General features: G+C 39.7%; 1 protein-coding gene across 2 annotated transcripts in view; it reads left to right on the top strand.

Annotated features, from left to right (window-relative positions):
- Positions 1-910: 910 nt before the first annotated feature.
- EDEM3 (ER degradation enhancing alpha-mannosidase like protein 3) overlaps positions 911-15,996 on the top strand; it is a 49,462-nt gene continuing 34,376 nt past the window's right edge. Inside the window, exons 1-5 of one of the 2 annotated variants that reach the window (XM_067535071.1) lie at positions 911-1,250; positions 5,054-5,099; positions 11,235-11,335; positions 12,130-12,169; positions 15,035-15,147. In XM_067535071.1, the coding sequence (XP_067391172.1) occupies positions 1,093-1,250; positions 5,054-5,099; positions 11,235-11,335; positions 12,130-12,169; positions 15,035-15,147 (458 nt within the window). In that variant the 5' untranslated portion in view covers positions 911-1,092. Of the gene's footprint in view, positions 1,251-5,053; positions 5,100-6,763; positions 6,804-11,234; positions 11,336-12,129; positions 12,170-15,034; positions 15,148-15,996 lie in introns of those variants that run through there. The other variant, XM_067535072.1, reaches the window with a different exon arrangement.

Genomic DNA, 15,996 nt, shown 5'->3' with positions numbered 1-15,996 from the left:
AGAGATCTGCTCAAGGTCACACTTGTGCGAATACTGGGCACGATGTCCACAGGTTTGAAGAAAATACAGGACAACTGTATGAGAAGCTCTTCACTGTTTTATTCATGGCAAAACCAATCTCCCAGTAGGGCCAGTCTCAAGGTTAAAAAATGAGTTAGGCCTGAAAAATCATATATTTATTTGTATGGGGCAAGGGTGGGGTGGGATATCTTTATTTGCCTTTTAATTTCTGAGCCTTTGGAGCTACCTGCAGATTATGGTTTCAATCATAGGGTGAGTGCTGCAAACTTTTTTGTTGAAATGAAAGCTGCGGTTCTCACATAATCAGGTGAATCCAGGACCTAGGGCTTTTAGAACAATTGTGATAGCTGGCAACAAAACTCTCTTTCCCTTAGTTAGACAGGAAGTACTCCTGGGTGGGGTGAGTGACTTGTTACAAACAGTAAGATGAGTAGGGACTCTGGAACCAAGAAAAGCTCCCAAACGTCTGCAGTGGCTAGTAGATCAGCCACCTGCTTTCGTTGTCTATAAGCCGGCCTCAAACCCCACCATACCGCTCTTCGGGGCAGCTCAGACTACAGGTCCCACTGAGTTCCCTTCCAAGAGGAGCCATGTGTGGCTCTCTCCGCCCACTCCCGACTACACCTCCCAGCAGGCAGTGCTTCCTCGAGAGAATTTTAGCGACCATATCGATGTGGAGCGTTGCATGCTGGATCTTGTAGTCCGCGTGCTCCATTTTCCTAGCCAGGAGCCGACCATCCTCCTTTTGTCCACGTCTCACTCACTTAAGTCTATCACCGGAACACGTGGCACAAATCGAACCCAACCCTCTTCGGTTCCGATTGGGCCACAGCGACCCCACGTGACGTGACGTGAGGTGACGAACCCGGAAGCCGCGGAAGGAGGCTGTTTCCTTGGCTACTACGCCACAGGCCTGGCCCTTTTCGTTTTCACGTCGGCGCCGGCGCAGAGAGCCGCAGCGGCAGCAGCAGCCGCTGCCGCCAGGAAGAAGCAGGCGAGCGAGCGGCCAGCGGGGATGGGGATGGGGCTGAGGCTGAGCCGGGCCTAGCGGGGCGGCGGGCAGCTGCTGCCATGAGCGGAGCTGCTTTTGGTGAGAGGGGGAGCGGGGACCCCGCAGCCCGCTGGGGAGCATGGAAGCTGCTGGCCCTGGGCCTTCTCTCCGCCTCCTCGGTGCTGGTAGCCGCCCCGGGCGCGGGAGCCATGAGCAGGGAGGAGAAGCGCCGGCTCGGGTAAGTGGGGAGTCGCGGAGGGGGGCTGAGGAGGTGGGTGGGTTGTGCGCAGCTGGCGAGCGCTTACCCCGACCGGCTCCGACCGTCGTGGAGGTGGCTGCCGCCGCCGCCTCTGGCACCCCTCTGCCCGTGGGGCTGACATCCAGCCCGGGGCTGACCACTGCGGCTGCCCTTGCGACAGCCCCCGCTCTGCCTGCTCCGTCTGCAGAGGCTCAGCCCCCTCGCCCCGCGGAAGGGGTGCGGACCATGTGGCTGCCAGTGCCATCCCTTCTGAGGGCGGGGAGCACTCCCTCCGGGGCATGGCGATTCCCCCGGCTCCTACTGGGGTGCGGTCAAACTCCATTCCGCCCATGGGTGCATCTCCAGCACCTTCAATGTGACGTTCCCCAGCACTTGTGTGACGTTCCCAGGCTTGGATGTATCTGCTTGAGAGTGGTGTGTGTATGTCCAGCCCCTAGGGATGTACTTGGTGACCTTCCACATCTCTGTATTTTTGATTACCCCGTGGACGCACATGCAGTCACCAGTCTGTGAAACCTGGCCTGCATGTGAGGTCACATTCCCATGGTTGGGTGTGACAGCCCCAGTCATATCTGCCTGCATATCAGGTCATCCTCCACTTCTGCTTGACAGCCCTAGCCTCTGTGTGGTTAGGAAGATTGCAGTCAGCAATTGCATATAATTATGGATAAAACGGTCAAAGGGCAAAACCATATCCACTAAGTCCAGCACGTTGGTCTAATTATCACTGTATTTCTGGAACACATCAAGGTTTTAGAGCAATGAGAGATGGATCTTTTATACTGATAAGAGTTTAGATGCATGCCTGCCAGGTCATTGTGTGCACTAAAGTAAATTACTTAGGGAGTCCAACTTGTATATCTATATAAAGCTAATTCTTTTAAAAACTGTTCTTATATGTAAAGGATAATGAATACAATGTCAGTGATGAGATATGTAGTCCAGGGCATAGAATAAGATTTTTGGAAGGCAGTTCTACATTCTGATTATGATTACCAGAGACTCACCATCACTTTGACAGTTTCATTACCCCCTTCATGTCTACTGTTATCTTCTGTAAAATGAAAATAGTACTATTTCACAGGGGTGTAGTGAGGCTTCATTAAGAGGTTTCATTATACAGTTACTTGTTCATTAGATAAAGTTAGTTTATCTTATTATTTAGTTATAATATTTGCACTCATTGAATCTTTCATTCAGAGATCTCAAAGTACTTTGAGTACATCACAAAGACTTGAAAAATACCTTTCGTATCTATTCCTCACATGGCTACACAAGTGGTTTAGATTCCTTTCCCTGACCTGTTTACATTTTTAGGTGCATTGTTTATATTATTATTATTCTGTGTGCCATCTGACATATATGTACTGGTGAGTTAGGATCTGCCAGTACAGGCGGAACAGTGGACTGCTTCAGGTATTTGTTCAGCTTTTGCGATACTGCAGAGATGGAAAGAAGCCACCTTCGTTTCATAGGTGTGTAGCCCCTCCTGTCTACTAGCCCAACATGAGGGTGTTCAAAATAGGGAAAGTCTGCCTTGTGACTTTTTACACAACTTTAGGAAATTGGGCCTGAGGCTTCTCTGTGTGCTCTGCATTGTATGGCAGTGTGTATTCACCTCAGACCAAACACCAGGAACAAGGTTTTATTCTTCAAGGAAACATAGAACAGGATTACAGTCCATCGGCTTCCCCTCTGCTTGCCTGCTACATGCTCCCAGTCTCAGTCTGTGCTGAACCTTTCTGCTGGGAGGGCAGGGCAGAGGGTACTTCCTGCCAGGAGCCAGGAAGTTCTCCCAATATGCCGCAGTTTGTAGCCCACAACTTGAGGTTCCCACTGCTGCTGCTGTTGAAGCACACTGGACCTTGGGCTACAGGTGCTTAATCCAGTACTACAGGTTACTCAGGGGTCTGGGTAGGAGCATCTATGGTAGTAGGAGGTAATGTATATATTTTATATGGCAAGAATGTACCTTCCACAGAGATCCCTTCAGATAATGATCTAGGAATACAGTTCATTTCAAGGAGAAATTAAAAAAAAATATTGGGCAATGTTTGTGGGCTTAGGCTGTGATCCTGCATCTGGATCTGCATGGGTAAAACCACAGAGAGTCACATTAATGTTGATGGAACACTGCTTGGGCCTAGGATTTAACATGGTCAGCTAGATTGCACAGCTGAGGCCATTGAATGGTTTTAATTGGTGAAATAACTGAAAAAGGCATCTTTGGGTTCCAGGTTTATTCTTTTACCTTCTTCAATAATAAGCTTGTTTAGATGTGAAAATTCAATCAGGTTTTTGAAAATCTAGCTCAGGTCTTCTTGCCTCTTACAGCATGAATAGCAGAAATAGCTATTTTATGAACATTGTTGATGATGCTCAAGTCAGAATAGAATCCAGCTTGCTCTATTAGCATTACTAATAGTGAGGAAAAACCTATCTTTTGTCATTAAAATAATCTGCTAAGACAGGAAGCAGCTGTTGAGAGAGTGAGTGCCATTGTAGATAGTAACATTTCTGACCACTATTTAGACATTAAAAATATACATTTATAAATAATATTGAAACCATTTTTTCTCTACTTACTTGCCAAGAGTGTAATGCAGGGAAAATATGGAACCTGGTAACTTATGATTCCACTATACATAAAATAGCTTTGGGTGTAGATGATACCAGTGTTGCAGGAGGAGTGCAGAACTATGTATTGGGGTTTTGCAGAGTGAGGAGTGTGCTTCCTGACAGGCTCTTAGATAGATAAGGTGGGTGAGGTAATATTTTATTGGACCAATTTCTGTTGGTGAGAGAAACAAGGATTTTGAGCTGCACAGAGCTCTTCTTCAGCTCTGGGAAAGAAACTCAAAGTGTCACAACTAAATACAATATCAAACAAATAAATTTATCATAAGTAGCACATATTCAAAGGGCCCGGTCAAGATGAAGTAGCCAGTTAACATCCCTGTAGTCATAGGACAAAATGGGGCGTTAGTAGGTTATTGACTGTTGTAATAAGTCAGAAATCCAGTGTCTTTAAGACCAAGATTTTTAGAGTCTAGCAAAGTTAGGAACTTAAGCTTCTAGGCTCTTAGATGTCAGTGACATGAGCAACTGTTGCAGAGGAAACAGGACCTTGCCCTCTGGGATCTTGGAATGTAAAATGCTTAATTTCACTTTAACTTCAGAGCAACAGTTTTCCTCTTTGCAGTGAGTGAAACTGACTGAAGTGAGAGAAGGTGTTTGCCAGTGAAGAAAATGTAGAGTATCTAGTAGCCTATTTGGTCTTTTCAGTATAAAAACTGTGACTGAAAAAATTGAAAATATACTGCCCTGGGAAATGGTATTTATGATTGAAAGTGCTTTTTTCTTTGCAAGTGGAACGCTCTCAGGAACAAATAACTGAACAATGAATTTAAAGAAATTAACAAGTTTTATTCAGAAGAAACCCCAGGATTGGAATAGCAGTAGTGTTACAGGATTAGCCTGTTGGAGGTCAATTTGCACATCACCTGCCTCTCTTGAACTAGCTTTATGTAGTGTTTAATTTTTCCCCTCTGTTTCATGAGGTCCAAACAGACCATAAAATATCTTGCCACTGGTTGTTTTACTTCATCAGCTTTACTTGGACAAAGTACCAGAGATTAAGTGAATGTTATGTATTTTATGGGCATCTGATATTAATCTCCAGATATTGAACTACAGTACTTCTGTTGTGTTAAAGTTTGACAAGTAGAAGAGGAAGTATGAAACAGATAATTCAACAGATTTTTCCATGTTCCTTTTTTTAGGAATCAAGTGTTGGAAATGTTTGATCATGCTTATAGCAATTACATGGTAAGTAAAATACCCATCTCTTCAATTATGCTTACACATAAATTCAACACAAACTTTAAAGTTAATTTATCAGCAGTTTTATCATTAACCTGGCAGATTTAAAAAACTTGTTGAAACTCTGGGGGGGGGGGGGGGGGCGGGAATTGAAGTCGAAGTAAGTACGTGCGGCTAATTCGATTGTCTTTTGAAGAGTCTGATTGCATATGAGAAATATGAATGTAGGGAAGGAGTCATATCTGATCACAGGAACAGTAGCTAGGAATTCCTGATAGGTCACTTAACCAATGCTTCATAATTTTTCCATAGATCTGAAATGCAGGATTCTTTTTAGAATTTAAGTGTTTGTAAAGATAATTGAAGATGAAAAGTGCTAAGTTATGGAATTTTAAAATATTTTAAAGGGAAGCAGATGTTGCAGTACAGACTTAAGGTCTGATTTTTGCAGTTGGAGCCTCACAGGTGGACTCTTCTGCCTACACAGAGCCCAATTAAAGCTAATGGGACTCTGTACAGGTAAACCTGCATGTCTCTCATTGCAGGATCAGGACCTTACTGTATAAACCTGCTTGCTATTCTTAATGTAGTTTGTCTCATCTTATACATTTCCTACTAAATCAGGGACAGTGTTCCCTTGACTAATTTGGTAGCATGAGACCTCTGAGCAAAAATGTTGCAAAATAACTACAGACCAAGAATGCTTGAAAACATACCAGCTTATAGTTATCAAATTCTAGTGAACACAATAATTGTTAATAATGTATTGGTTGTGCTGGTGAATATTATGTAAAAATGTTTATATATTCCTGCAGATAACTTTGGTTACACTTTGTGGGCCTAACACTAATTATGTAACTTCATATTTCCCTTGTGGTGATTTATTTGCTGAAGATCCAATCTTGAAGCCTCTTTGCACGCACAAATTCCATTTCACTTAAAAAATCAGAAGAACTGTAGCATCAGGCCCATTGCATAACCTGCTGCTAAATAGGTGACTGTAATGTAATTAAGTGGTCCACATTTGCCACTATTTATATGATATATATATATGTGTTGTAATTTAGTGCTGTCAAAACAATTTTGTGTCTCTTTCCGTTGTCCTCACATGTTGGGACATATGAGACTGTTTTTGTTTTTTGTCAGTCTTTTTATATGCTAATTTATTAGTTTAGTCCTGTTCCAGAATAAGTAATTGTTTTTATTTCAACAGTAAAATGTCTATGTATTTAATGTATTTAAAATACAGTTACTGATTAAAAAGAATACAATACTATCAGTTCACTGAAATGGGAAACATTTTAGAGAAACAGGTGCCCTCTTAACTGTACATCTGACACTCTAAAAGACCTATCATTCTTATGATGCCTTAGTTTAGTAAAGTATGTACTTTAATAAAAACATTTAAATTGTTTTCGTCTTTGTGTTTTCTCTGCTGGACATATAAGTGCTCTTATTACAGCACAGACCTTTTTTTCATAAATTGCACCTACTCATATATGGCAAACCACTGTCCCTTGAGAGTATCTTGCCTGTATGGTTCAGTATTTTACTTTAACTCTTTAACTTACAAGGAGGTTAAAAGTTAATGAGACTTATAAATAGATAATGTATAAACTGAATGAGATTCTTGCCATTTATAAATACCAAAGGTACTGAAGTACAGAAGAGACACTATTGTGAATTCTGTTTTTTATTAAACATGTTGAAGTATGTAGGCTATGAAATGACACAGAATTGTTTCATTTTAAAAAACAAAAGTTGAAATAGTTGTATTTTGTTGATATTCTGACTCTTCTCTATATTGTTTATCAGCGTGACTAGCATCTGGCTTCTTTGGTTAGAAATAGTTTCTGGTTAGTTACTTAAAAATGTCTTTCAATCTGCCTTTCTCTGTCTTTATTGGTTTTAATTAGATAGCCTGCCTTGCCTAATGTTTGACAAAAATCTTCAGGCAACGGAGAGTATTTGTGCTTTACTCTGCCTTACTGTAACCTTGAAGCTAATAGATACCTTCTCTACATTTGTAGCAAGAAAGTTTTGGGTTAAGAGGAAGTATGACTTGAGAGATCCTGGAAGCTTGAATGTCAAAAGCATATTTACTTGCCACGTAAGCTAGAGCATTAAACAAACAAGTCACATTCTGTGTTTGTTTTTCTTGAAGAAAAGACTAGGGTTTCAAGACCGTTACAGCAAGACAACTAAGAGTTTTTTTACAGCAGTTTCTGAGACAGGGAGCTGAAAATTGTTGATTTTCTATTTCTATTAATGTTTTTGGATGTGAGTGGATTAGGCTTACATTTCATGTTTGCATGCAGGGGGATACCTTTTATAATTTTCATATGTTAATTGGGATGACAGATAGTAGTTTATTATTCCTCACCGACAAGTCTAGTGGCCAGGAACATTTCTTCACACTCTCACAAAGGATATATGAAAAGCCAGTTGTGTTAGTCCTTTGGGCCAGTAGTCCTCCTAGTCATACAGTACTGGCAGCAGTGTGCATTTTTTGCAAGTGGAATTTAACAATGCTGTTCTTAATTTACAGTCCTGACATTGACAAATAGGGCTGTTTAGTCTATCAGGACATGTTCTTATAAATTTGAGACACACATATAAACTTATGTAGTTTGTGTGCCAAATTTTGCCCTTGAAACATCTCTTTATCCCACTGATCTCAATTGAATTGGAAGGGGATATAACTAAAAGTCAGCATTTGGCCTCATAGCCTTAACCCATCTTTCTAAGTAGATCTAGATGACTAAACCTGTATTCCCTCATTTTTCTAAGTGTTTCCTGCTCCCCATGATATAGATTATTACTTTTGTTTTAGCAAGTAATGTTCCCTTTTCTGTTTGTGTTGAAGGTAGCTTTGTCAGAATTACTTGTTTATTGACTTTCTCCACAATTTTAGCTAGTGATCTCTTAATTTTGAATTTGCTTCTGTCTAACAGTGCATTAATCAGTTTTTCAGGATAATTGTACAGTGTACTGTATTCAAAATAAGAGCTATACCGAGGCTCTTGTAGCTGAACTCAGGAAGAATAGAAGGTGGTAATAGGACCAGAGTTTTCAAAGAATAATAGGCCATCAATTGAAAAATAATCCATACTTTTTTCTCAACCCCATGTGTCTGGATAAACAGTAACACTAATCTGTCACAGCACATGCTCATAATGATATTGAATGTGTTCCATTGCACACATTCAGTTGCTGCAATTTTACTTCTTTATTATGCTGCTCACTAGATTTCTACACTAAAATTAGAATTAAATAGAACAATACAGCAGCCACTTTCCCATTGGAACTGAGGTAGACATGTTCCATCACTAATTGTTCCCTCATACTGTACCTCTTATGGGAAGTCTACACCTTGCACAACATTTGTTTTAAGTATTTTTTGTCTTTAGAAAGCTTTATTTTCCTAATTCTATTGGTGATTCTCATAATTTGCTAAAAAACCTAGATCACTGTTCATAATTAAAATAAGAATTTTTATGTATGTTTTTATTCCTTTACATGTGTCCTTCTGGTAGTGGTTTAAAAATAAAACTGTTTAGTGAAAAGCTAATTTGCTACAGCAAATGGAGTTTATTTTATTTTAGAATGGCATTGCAAAATGCCTTGAATTTACCAGTCCAAGTACAGAATTTACTCACCTGCCCTTTCCTATGTTGATTTCTAAGGAAAAAGCTAGCACTTTATGTGCTTGTCAAAAAATCCAGGGGCAAATAGAATTTTGTAAAACTATTTTGTTAAAATAAACATAAAAATCAAGTCTTACAAGAGACTTCTGAAATATTGTGGTGTGTCATTCTTATGTCAGTTTCTGACTCTGACTTTAGTAACTTTTATTTTGGCAGTTACCAAAACTCTGAACGAGGGCCCTAAGGCTTGATCCCGTTCTCATTGAAGTCAGTTACAAAATTTGCATTGACTTCAGTGAAACCATGAACAGGATCTTATTCAGCACACTTGACTTTGGCTATACTGACATTGTTGCTATTTCTGACTGATTGAAAGGTGCTGAATAGTGTTAGAGTACAACTGATTTTCAGGGTGTTTTGCTAGAACAATGGAAAGTAATTCCTCACCCCATCACCAAGACTTGAAATGGCCGTCATTTTCAAAAACTACCCCAAACTTGTCATGGACTCAGTCTTTCCTCTTGTTTATATACTCAATCATTTTCCTTTGTGTTGCATAGTCATTTCTTTGTATTTTATTATTGTACGTTCTGACTGAATTCTTTTCTCATTTCCACTGATTCTGTGATCTTGGATAAGTCACAGAGGGTGAATTTACAAAAACACCTAGGTCCCATTTTCAAAAGTGGCGTAGAAGCCTCCATCCCTTTGATTATTTTCAGTGAGATTTAGGTTCTGTTATCAGATTTGTCCATCACCTTGGGAGGCACTCATTTATTTGAGTTACGTTTCTGGGGTCTCTGTAATTTTATCAATGTACTGCTTGTGTCACTTGTGTTTTTATATGGAACTCTATTTCTCCCTTCTCAAGTTCCTCCCTCAATGGGGCTACCCTGCAGGGCATAGTTTCCGTGTGCGCTCACACACACACACGTGTCTGAGCGGGCAGGGTCAGTAAGCACTTCCAAGCTGACACCCTAATATGCCACAGACTCAGCACTGGATCAGAACATGTATGAGCAGGCAGGGTCAGTCAGCATTTCCAGGCTGACACCTTCATATGCCATGGACCCAGCACAGAACTTAGTTCAGCAAGGCAACCCATAAAATGCAGTCTGATACATTCACACAGGTTAACAGAGCATCTGAGCAGGCAGGACCAACCAGCATCTCTAAGCCGACACCCTCATATGCCATAGACTCAGCACAGGAACAGATCACATCCGAGCAGGCAGTCACTCAGCACTTCCAAGCTGACACCCTCATATGCCACGGACTCAGCATTCCCCCTCCTTCCCAATCTCACGTCACAATTGTGCTGGTAGTAACTCTGTGGATAAGCAGACCCCACAGGATTTTTGGGTGTTACAGAGATCTTTGTTCAGGGTGGACCATAAGAACTGATCATTCCTGGCTATGGGTGATGTTACTCCAAGGGAGCTCACAATGCAATCAGACAGATTCAGTATTTTGGATACCGAAAAAGGATTCATTATTAGAGTTGGTTTGATAAATGTTGAATTGGGTGTGTTCGGGTGTGAGTTGATTAGCATCTGGAGCAGAGATCCCCCATCATGCAGTGCTCCCCTGCTTCTCTGATCCCAGAGTTCAGTGCAGTCCCTGCCTTGGAATCTCTATTCTCCCATCTGAATGCTAATGGAGGTGTCTCCCTGTATCATCTTTGATGCAAATGAGACTAAGGGAGATGCCTTAATCCTGTCAGCCTTGTCTGGAGGGGTTGAGATGTGTCTCCCACTGCATTTTCATTGCCTTTTGTAAAGCTTTCTCTGATCAGTTCTGGTTCAGGCAGAGGTGTGTGTTGGGCGGAGAGTCCCTTGTGAGTCAGACAGGCTGGGTACTGCACCAGGGTTCCCCAGGAACACAGAGTTGACAGGTAACAGCTCCTAAATCACTTAGGTGCTTTTCAAAATGTTATTCCTAACCTTTGCACTTCCTTGTCCCTTTTCTGTAAAATGGTGCTGATTTTTCCTTTTTTGTAAAATAAGCAAGTCTTCCACCCCAGACTTTTTTTTTTTTTTTTTTTTTTGCATTAATGTTGGAAGATAGATCAGTTCTTTAATGGAGGAAAATTCACAGTGTAGATCTTCTCCACCTCAGAAATGCAATCTCCTGTGCATTCTGTTGCAGGTAACACAAGGTGGACCTCAGATGTTCAAGTTCAGCATTTATTCAGAAATGTCATTAAGTACTCCAAAACTATTGTTTTTCTGGGGTGGGGGAGAATGAGGATGTGTGTCAGCTTGCATTGTATAGTCTAGCTGCTAGTACATTTTATGTGGTCTAACAGTTGTCAGCCACTGATCATGAAGAGGAAGCTGATGCTGTGTTATCCTGAGCTTCATTTTGAGTTTAGCCAAACAGATGATACATAGATTTTCAAAAGTTTACTACAGTTCTGCTTCCTTTCAACAGGTTGCAGTGATTAAATTAAACTGTATTGTACTCTCTTTACCCTCTGGTTTTGTTTTTACAGGAACATGCCTACCCAGCCGATGAACTTATGCCTTTAACTTGTCGTGGACGGGTTCGGGGTCAGGAACCAAGCCGCGGGGATGTAGATGATGCCTTGGGAAAGTTAGTATTTGAAGCAGTGATTATCTTATATGAACATGCAAATCTTAACACATTTTGCTACTAATACTTCGGTTGATGCACACTCAACTTGTTTTTTTAAAAAGTTTCTAGATGCAAAAAATGTAGAATTGTGTCAAATTATAAATGAGAGAGGAGGTGGTGGAAACAAAACATAGTTTAGTAAGTTCTATAAAATTAGGGTCAACTAGCCACTTTTTCCTCTTCTCCCATGAGATTAATTGATCTGTAGTTATTCCTTTATCAAGAAAAAATGAATTGACCAGTCCTCATCAAATGGGATAAGAGGTAAGAATAACTTTGCACAGTACAGTTTTTTTTGGATAAATCACTGATGTATCAGAGCTCACCATCAGTAAATTCAGTGACTGAAACAGGTGTGTATGGGTTCATTATCAGCTCTTCAGTAATAGGCTTTTAGCCACTATGTTAGTTTAATAAGCCACATTTTATATGTCAGAAAGTTTACAAAGGTAACTGAAAACAAGAAGTTAAAATGACTCCTACTATCATAAGTATAAAGTATTATGTAGCTCCCATTCTGGTCTGTAAGAGTTGCAAATGTTTATTCAGAGAAGAATAAACTTCATTGTTGTCAGCATTTACACCTTTCTATTAAATATCCATCGTTTAAAACTAGCATTTTTATCAACTAGTAAACTGTAATGCAATCATCACAGTATTTCTAAGATTTTTGGGTTAAAAAATAACATACTCTCTACCAAACACAGACACAGAATCCTAATGATATATCTGGTTTAAATTTTATTTCATAGGTTTTCACTGACACTGATTGATACCTTGGACACTCTTGTGGTAGGTTCGGTCTGTTTTGCAATGTTTCATAGATGAATAACTGTTTATTTACCTGTAGTCAGATTTCCAAGTTAGAGTTCTATTCCTTTGTAAGGAAACTCAGTTAAATCTCTTATTCCATCTAAAAGTCAACTCCCTGTTGTAAAGGCCTGTAAACCGTGGACACCTTTATGTGCAACAATGATGTTATTTGGAATTGATTTTTTTAAAAAAATACTAAAACAGTTCATTGGCCTTGTAATTCATCCAGATGAATGCCCATTTTGTTGTTTTTACTATAAATAAAAAAAGTCATATACATTTGCTTCACCTACTAATCTAAGGGCTTGTCTACACTTAAAACACTGCAGTGACACAGCTGCACTGCTGTAGCACTTCAGTGTAGACACTACCTCCGCTGACTGGAGGAGTTTTTCCATCAGTGTAGGTACTCCACCTCTCCATGAAGTGATGGTTGATGAGAATTCTCCCATCAACCTAGTTGTGTCTACACCAAGGGTTAGGTTGGTTTAACTCCGTCACTCAGGGCTGTGGATATTTCACACCCTAGAATGATGTAGTTATACCAAGCTAATTTTCTGGTGTAGATCAGGCCCAAATCAATCTGTTGGCAGCTGGGGCTTTCTGTAAGGCACCTCTCTTTTATATAGCCTTTTCTTAGAGGAGGGAGGATTGTAAGATTTATTGAGGGAAGCTTATTAATGCCCATTGCTCAATGTGTTATGTTTATTTTAAAATTATGTACATATGCACAGATTATATTTGTATATGCTTAAAGTAAGTGTAGCAAAACCCCTAAAAGACCAAAGTATTCCCAAATACATTCTGTACTATTTAGTTTCTCTTTTATTAGACGGCAATCTCTATTGATCATCTATTTTTCATCAGTCCTTTCTGTAGTCTTATAAGACAAATTTTGCTATAATAAAGTAGAAAATATGACTGGAAATGGATTTCATTTTATCATAGCTCCTAGAAAACAAATCTTCTCACAAACACTCTTCTTTTGTGCTGGCTACTTTCCTTGAATAATATATTGTAGCCCCACCCTGAAACAAGTTGTTGGTACCATCCTTCAGCTGTTTAGTCACTTGAGCCACACCCACAAGCAGACCTCAGAGTAAACTTTGGAGTTTAGACATCCCAAATTCTCTCCAGATACAAAAAGTTATGTCATGGTTTGTTTAATCTCTGTTGTCTTGGAGTAGGACTAATGTTTGTGGGATTTGAGAATATTTACATTTAGGGTTGGGCATGTGACTGGTCCAAAAATAATTGGTGAATTGACCTAGTGTCAGATAATGTAAAAAATGGTCAAATATTTTAAAGCACTAATTTACTAGAACAATGACAAAAATAGTCATACTGTATGGTCTCCAGTAGGCTTAGCCTTAGATACTTATGCCTATCTAATTACCAAAAAAGAAGTCTTTACTAAGTTTTTTTAACTCAGAAAAATGTGAAACACAATAAAATGAAGATTAAAAAAATGAAAACAAATGGCACCATGATATAATCAAAAAGGTAGGCTGCTGTTTACATCAAAGCATTCTTGCTAGATTATTTGACAGCGTTTGACCATCATCAAATAAGCATTCAGTTAACATTACGTTACCAGTCAATAAACTGGCTTGCCAAGTCTACTTAGAAAACAGCAGTATTGTGTTTATCAAATTTCTGTATTTTCTTTAATGCCTAGTCAAAGAAGCTCTTTTACCATTAACGTTATCCCTTAATTAACTAGAAGAATCTGAAAACTATGGAAAACGTCTTGTTGGTCATTTTTTTAGGCAAAATTTAGGGTGTAGTTTGCTGTGATGGAATTCCTGAGGGATGTCATTTGTCTAATTTTCACCAGAGCAATCAGATTGTCGGGAATAATAGCAATACTGTGATTTATTGAATGTCCATTTATGTTATTCATAAATCACTTTACTTTACTTATTTTCAGACTTTATAGCAGGGATGAGTTTGAACTGTGGAGTTCAGGTCCAGATTTCAAGGAATAGAGTATGTGGGTGCAGGCGGTAGAAAACAAGAATGGTGGTACTGCTATCTTTCATGGGGAAAATCCTGACTACAATGCCCTATAGTGAAAGAAAGGAACAAAATTGGGAAACCATCAGACAGATTTTCAGTGAGTTGTTCTTTGTTGAAAACTCCTTTGTCATTCACATACGTCACTATAGCAAATCAGACTTAACACTGATGGCTGTTCATACAATACAGGGGTGGCCAAACCACAGTTTGTGAGCTGCATGTGGCTCTTTGACAGCTCAACTGCAGCTCACAGAGCTCCCCACATCCCCTTCCCCATTCTCCACCTATCAGCCTAGGGGGAGTCTGGGGCTTCTGCCCGGTGGTGGGGAAGGGTGTCTCGGGGTTTCTGCCCTGTGGGAATCACCTGCTGGGGTTTGGGGCTTCTGCCGAAGCCCCAGGCCCTGGCAGGTGCGTCCTGTGGGGTGAAGACCCAAAATCCCCCTTCTTACCACAGAACACTTATGACCAGGATGGAGACCTACAAGGCCTCTAGCTCTTGCAATAATGAGCTGTGAAACAGTAAGTAGAATGTTAATATTTTTTTAAAATGCACGCGTAAAGTTTGTGCATGTCTTGCGGCTCTCGAACTTCTCAAGGTTATGGTATATGGCTCTGAGGGTCAGTAAGTTTGGCCATCCCTGAAATAATGTGTCAGAATGTGATATGGTTAGGCAGAAAAACAATGTGAGCCATCTTGAATATTTCCTGTTTTTAACGTGTTGAACTTCATATCCTACTTGAATATTTTATTGCATTAGCACTTTTTGAAGTAGATCAGTTTCACAGCATCAGAACCTAAAGTGACTAGTTCTTTTTGTTTTCCAGGTGTTAAATAAAACCAAAGAGTTTGAAGATGCTGTAAAAAACGTGATAAAAGATGTTAATTTAGATAATGACATAGTTGTATCAGTGTTTGAAACTAACATAAGAGTCCTTGGGTAAGTAATTAGCTTTCTTCACCTTCAGTGAACTTAAGATGTGATCTCAAGCTCGTGTCCTGTCATACATAGCTTTCCTTTCCCTTCAGCTGATATTGAGAATAATGGTTCCACTTGGATCAACAGAATTCAACCCCTATTGTAGCAAGCCTTTTGAATGTCTAGGAAGGAACTGATATAATAGATGTTGAATTTAGTTGGCTGTCCACACCAGCAGGATAGCTATTGTCAATACAGATTGAAAGAAGTGACAGGATAGCAATGGTTGACAACCTGTGTGTCAAAGCTCATTTTCCTAGTGTAGACATGGCCTCAAAGCTAAGTTTATGTTGTCAAACATTTGGTATACAAGATGTCAAATTTCTCTACTTTATGAAATAGGACTTGCATAATTTCATGGGTTAGTTATTTATGCTTTGAGTCCAGAAGGAAGGCATGTGCAATATATTAGGCTGTGGCTAAGGGATAATTCTGAAATATGATAATCACTCTTGAGAGTAAAAAACACTGACAACACATCTGTTTGTGTGTGTTTTTTTTTTAATTAAGGTGCTGAATCATTAAGGTCTCTTCAAAGAAAGTTGTTTATAGATATTAAACAAATGAGCCCCTCACAATTCAGATATTTTCACTACATTTTCAGACAGTTTTCACGTGGAAGTTAAATGACAATCAATATTTGATTAGTTGGGTCTTATATAAACATCATCACTTCTTTATCTGGCTCATGATAATCTTTAAAATCCCTCTACTCTGTCCATATGCAGGATTAATCATCTAATTCTCTTTAGCAATCTACTACTTCGTTATTTTTTATATATGTTCAATGAAATGCTATCTGGAACAATT

The sequence above is a fragment of the Emydura macquarii genome, unplaced genomic scaffold (genome assembly GCF_026122565.2).
Source record: "Emydura macquarii macquarii isolate MOO-44397 ecotype Brisbane River unplaced genomic scaffold, CSIRO-AGI_Emac_v2 contig_3477, whole genome shotgun sequence".
Taxonomy (NCBI): domain Eukaryota; kingdom Metazoa; phylum Chordata; order Testudines; family Chelidae; genus Emydura; species Emydura macquarii.
The sequence above is the reverse complement of the archived record's forward strand: the minus strand, read 5'-3'. Positions and strand labels throughout refer to the sequence as shown.